At 39.8% G+C, this 6,000-nt stretch overlaps 1 protein-coding gene across 1 annotated transcript in view; it reads right to left on the bottom strand.

Moving 5' to 3' along the window:
• Positions 1-6,000, bottom strand: part of P2RY8 (P2Y receptor family member 8) — a 28,586-nt gene continuing 22,586 nt past the window's right edge. Inside the window, exon 3 of the mRNA XM_079320983.1 lies at positions 1-1,501. Within this exon, the coding sequence (XP_079177109.1) occupies positions 369-1,442 (1,074 nt within the window). The 5' untranslated portion in view covers positions 1,443-1,501 and the 3' untranslated portion in view covers positions 1-368. The remainder of the gene's footprint in view (positions 1,502-6,000) is intronic.

Genomic DNA, 6,000 nt, shown 5'->3' with positions numbered 1-6,000 from the left:
AGAAAAACCCTGCTTTTATATATGCTCTATTTCATGTACAGTAATATTTCACATTCACTGAGAATCACAAGTCTTTGGTTAACTATCATACATCCTGAGAGTAAGTGTTCTAAACCTATCCCTCAGTCTTCAGCAGCAAGGCTGCTGTTTCCAGGCTGACTGTGTTTGATTTGCTTCAGTGCCTTCTTGAATAAATTCAATTCCTTTAGTACTTCAATTTCTGACCAGAAAATGCTGAAATGCAATTAAAGTACAGCTTGAGTTCTGTCACTTGAGCAAGGTCTTTTGAGTGTGGCTATTCAAAAGGAAATGTTTTCTGTGTCTACTCATGAATTTCACAGGTATCTTTGTTCTGAGAACATCTAAAGCTAAAAAACACTTTCCTGCCTTTGCAAATTGACATTTACTCCCTCTAACCCATCCATAGGTCCACTTGACATCGATCTGGCTGACATGGTCCTGCCAGAGAATAAACTTTCCCTTCTGTTTTCCAAGCTGTCGCTGAGCAGTACCGTACGGCGAAATATTTGCATGAATTTCTGGCAAAATTCCTTTGATGCAAAATAATAAATGAAGGGATCTACACAGTTGTTGAAGCAACTGAGGCACAAGGTGAGCTTGTAGGCAGGGTACAAACTGCTGTTATAAAATAGGCGGCTGATCATATGTGCAAGTAGGATGAAGTTATTGGGGGCGAAGAAAGTGACAAAGGACAGAAGGACAATTACTGCCAGGTGTATGGATCTAGTCTTTTGCCCATTACCATGTCTGCCTGATGTCTGAACTAGCTTCCTAATGATACCAATGTAGCATCCAACTGTTACAACAAAAGGGATGAGGAACAGGATAAAAAATAAAGTGAGGAGAAAGGCTACCCAAGCTCCAAAGGTGGGCAGCATATCCCATTTGAGGACATCAAAACAGGTTATAATCCCTAATTCTTTCACTTCATAGGTCAGGTCTGTAGTTTCTAGTGGGTAGAAGGCTAGTAGCAAGGAAATCCACATAATTAGGCAAGCAGCCAAGGCATATCTTTTTCTTCTCCACTTGATCCACTTCATGGGGTGTACCACACCCATGTACCGCTCCACGCTGATAAAGGTCATGGTCAGTATGGAAGAATACATGTTGGAGTAGAACATCACTGTCACAAGGCTGCAAAGAGTCCTGCCAAATATCCAGTGATTGCTTTGCAAGTGATAGTAGATCTGGAAGGGGAAACAACTGGCCAGCATAAGGTCTGTGATGCTTAAGTTGATCATGAAGATAACAGAAGGTGTTTTGGGTTTGATGTGCCAAAAGAGCACCCAAAGGGAGAAAAAGTTGCCAGGGATGCTGATCAGACCCACCACTGTATACACAACAGGGAGGGTGATGGCGACTGTTTTATTCTGCAGCATTGACAGCGTCAAATCGTCCAGGTGGGATCCGTTTTTGATCATTATTCACAAGTAGGTTGTTGATCTCTGTAAGACAGCTGGATCATATCATGAACACTGGGCTTGAAACCTGGAGGAGAAATGTCAAGTGAGAAAAACAATACATCAAAACAGAAATTAAGAATATAAATCCTGTATTAATCAACTAAAAATTATTTCGTTTGATAGATTTTCCTTGAAAGCACTGAATCCATTGAAATTTTTTTCTGAAAAGTTCTGCCTTCCTCCAAATCATCATAATGTCTTACCAGCCTGACTTTTTCCTATCTTGGAACAGCTACCTTTTCCCTCCTGAATGGTTTTTTGATACTTAGAATCATAGAATCATTAAGCTTGGAAAAGACCTTCAAGATCATGGAACCTATGAGCAAGCACCACCATGTCAATTAAATCATAGCCCTGAGTATTGTTAACCAGCACTCCTAGATTCTTTTCCATTGAGCAGCTTCCCAGCCACTCTGCTCCAAGCCTGTAGTGCTGCATGGGGTTCCTGTGACCCAAGTGCAGGGCTTGGCATTTTACCTTATTGAATCTCACACCATTGACCTTGGCCCATCAATCCCTCCCATCCAGATTGCTCTGTATTCTATTCATTATCACACCTCCTATGTTACTGTAACATAAAGAAGATCACATATCACAAGTTGAAATTCAATTGATGTCTGTGTGAGAACATTAGTCCATAAATTCTCCATGAACCAAATCCATTGTATCTACTGTAGGTGTCATGACCTTGATTTCTGTAGTGAACAATAACTTCTGAGCTTCCCCCCCAACTAAATTATGATCCATGTCAAATAATGGCTGGAATTTAATGTTTTTCTCACTTTTTTTTTCATCTTAGGGAAAGGAGAACATGCATTCAATCGCTCTTGCTATATTTATAATATAAACATTATAAGGAAAGAAACATGAGAACCAGGGAGAAATTGCAATTGCTTGGACTGGTTTACAGGCTGGAGAAGCCCTCTTCTAACTAAGAAGAAAAAACTATTGAACTTCAGTTTCTGCAAAATGTAAGTTATTTAAAAATGTTCGGTTTGCAGCTGTCTTATTTGCATCATCTGTAATTCTGCAAAATTAGTTTCAGTTTTGCAGTCTGCAAAGGAGATCCATGCTTTCACTGCCTGGTTTACATAGATCTCTCTTGCCAAATAAATAGGTCATGGTTTATATAATTGAAGCAGTGTAGTAACGTTCAGCAGCTGCAGGAAAGAACCCACACTTTAATACGTGTGCTTGCTTTCGTTAAGCTTCAAGTACAGGCAGGCAATTTCACAAAAGCACAGCACTGAAAAAGTGAAGAAATGACAACAAATGCCCAGAAAGGCAGAGGATAGATGTAAAGTAGGTTCAGTGAGGAGTTACAATAAGGCTGAAGAGGTGCCAGGCCAAGTCAGCCAATAACTGTGGGCACATCTCTACTGTTAATAGCAGCCAGAGTGACAGCTCAGGCACACTGCTGCATGTGGACTCATCACCTGCATGGTTTATCCCAAGCATCTTGTTGCAAGACAGCCCTGTGTATGAGGATAGATTAAAAAACATAGATGCCAGTTGGTGTCACTAAACCTCATATCTTGTTAAAAAGGGGCTTTAATTTGTGTGGTCATAGGCCACAAGTAGTGTAACTGGTCAGTCCTTCAAAGAGCCCAGCTCATGGTGCTGGGAAACTCTATAGCTGGAAATAACCAATCTGACAAAAACTGTGCTTTCTGAGGCAGGCTTTTACTGAAAACTGGCTTTCTGATGATTCCTGAGACCTGGCAAATATTAAGTCTCTACTGGAGGCTGCAGTGCGGTAAAAAGAGAATCAACTCAGAAAAACCTGAGTGCAGATCCAGGAAAAAGTACAGCTACAGCAGCAAGCAGCTCAGTGGAGGCTTATTGAGGTTCTTTCTTGATCTGATCTAATTGACATAGTTCTTCAAATGCCAGGTAAAAATATTAAGAAGTGGTGAGAGTCAAGACCAAGAAAGTTATATCGATTAATTTTGCTTCCAGCTGGGTTGTTGGAATCCTAGATAAAAAAACAAGAAAATAGGAATTGCAAAGTTGGAGATGTCTATATGTCATACACATGACACAGAACAAGCATGTTTCAAGTAGTGAAGTGGTCATAGGATGGGCACAATTGCAAAAAGCCCTTTGCATCAAATGTGTTGCAAATTAAATTCAGTTCTTGTCAGGGGAGTTCTGTCAAGAATGAAACTAATTCTTCATTTTTCAGGCTAACTTGAAAAAGCACTCACTGTCACATAACTCTTGGAAAAAAAGACTTAATGCTCTCTATTTCAGCTTGTCTGTGACTTACCACAGCAAATTTTTATTCATGAAGTGTATCAAGTAGCACCCCTTTGTGCCCAACAACTCTATACTTCTCAAAACAAACAGAAAATTGTTGTCTATATCAGTTAATACAGAGCTGTAGTAATATACCTTTGCAAGTGAAAGATATTTGCTATCACAGGCCCCTAGATTTTCTATAGAAATCTATATAGGTACTTGGGAAGGTAGAAATATAGTGAAAATTTCCATTAAATCTGTCACACTGATCATAAAGCTATCTAATATTTCACATTTTGGTTTGTGTTCATCTCAAATGTATTTTCTTCTATACTTGCTTTATCTGAGAGAACATCTTGATAAAAAGGAGATAAAAGGTGCACACATAGATGCTACTGAATGCATAACAGTGTCAGCATTCATGACTTGACTAAAGGCAAATTTTATGTCGTCATGGAATGCTGCTGTCAATAAAACATAAGTGCCTCCAAATGTAGGCACCTCTTGGATCGGAGTTGAAAGACAGCAGACTTATTACTTGCCTACAAGAACTTTCCAAAAAGGATAGGTCTCCTTGACATTATTTTCAGTACTGAAGATGTCCATCACAATGAGCAGAAGAATGATGGATGGTTCATTTAGAGTCTACTGCAGGGGAGAAGGGGGCATGCAAAGCACACAAGACTGATATTGCATGTCATTCTTGAGGGCAAAGTGCCTCTTGGGGAGATGTGGAGAACAGAAAATCCTCCTCTCAATTTCGTCTTTCCTTTTGCCAGATTCTCTCACACTCTAATCCTGGATTCCTTGTCAGGAAAGCCTGAACTAAAAGAAATTCCTGCTCAGATTCACTCTTTCTTGTAATGATTTGCTTTTTAAATGCCCAGGTGTGTGAGGTTTGGCTGGGATAGAGTTAGTTTTCTTCACAGTGGCTGGTATGAGACTATTGTTTGGATTTGTGCTGAACACAGGGTTGACAATAGAGAGATATTTTTGTTATTGCTGAGCAGAGCTTGCACAGAGCCACCACACTGCTTTTTGTAGGGCCACACTGGCAAGGTGGCTGGGTGTACACAAGAGGCTGGGAGGAGACAGACAGACAGGTAGCCCAAACTGACCACAGGGATATTCCACAATATGCATCATCTTTACCAGTATATAAAGTAGAGGGAAGGAGGAGGAAGGGGGAACCATATGGAGTGTTTGTCTTCCCAAGTAACCTTTTCACATGATGTGCCCTGCTTTCCTGGAGGTGGCTGAACACCTGTCAGCCCCTGGGAAACAGCAAATTAATTCCTTGTTTTGCTTTTCTTGTGTGCATGGCTTTTGCTTTCCTTATTAAATTATCTTTGTCTCAACCACAATTTTTCTTCCTTTCACCATTTCAGATCTGTCCGCAATCCTGCCTTAGTGGGGGAGGTGAGCAAGTGTCTGTATGGGGCTTGGCTGCTGGCTGGGGTGAAACCACAACAGCAGTTTGAGCACCATTTCAGTGTGCTTTATCACTCCCACTGCTGGGCCTGTTGGGGTTTAGTTAATGCTGTGTTTACATTTTCATCTTGTTCAGGGTAACTCTGTCCTTCCCTCACTGCACTCGACGTCTCTGTCTGTCTCTTGTGGTTTAATTTGAAAATGCAATACATCAAGAGAGAAAATAATCTCTCTTTAGAGATTTAGAATTAGACTCCTCTTACATTTTATGAATTTTTTCCATTTAATTTCATGTTTACAACAGAATTCAAATCAGTGTAGCTTGCATGGATTTTAAAGCACCCACCCTAAGCTATGGTTTCATATGCATAATTTTTAAAAATATAGTTCTGTTGCATAAATTTCCCTGTTAGAAATACATGGTTTTGGTTTAATTTTAGGAGACCTATATTTAAAATATGATAGACCAATGAACATATAGCCAGACTGAAACAAAAACTCGGTAAAGATTCAAGTAACATGATCCAGTCTTATTGACATTTTCATCAGTCTACAAGATTGTGACATAGAAGGAGAAATGTTAAGCTTTTCTGCTTGCCTGATTTCTGAAATATTTAGTAGAGGGATGTATATTAGTCTCATATTAAGTACTAAGCCTCTGGAGTAATACTCAATAAATCCATGTAGGATTTTTTTTTTGCTACTCTTTGTACTCACTGGCTCTTGACACTCTGCACAGAAAATTCACTTGGAAATTCAGTGGTATCAGGTTTTCATCCAATCTGCAACCATAAGCTAAGGTGACAGGTGCTTAATGCTTTTCTGACAGGAATAGGGATTTCTT

Source organism: Erithacus rubecula (assembly GCF_903797595.1).
Source record: "Erithacus rubecula genome assembly, chromosome: 1".
Taxonomy (NCBI): domain Eukaryota; kingdom Metazoa; phylum Chordata; class Aves; order Passeriformes; family Muscicapidae; genus Erithacus; species Erithacus rubecula.
Note: the sequence above shows the minus strand (reverse complement) of the source record. Positions and strands in the feature narration are given on the sequence as shown.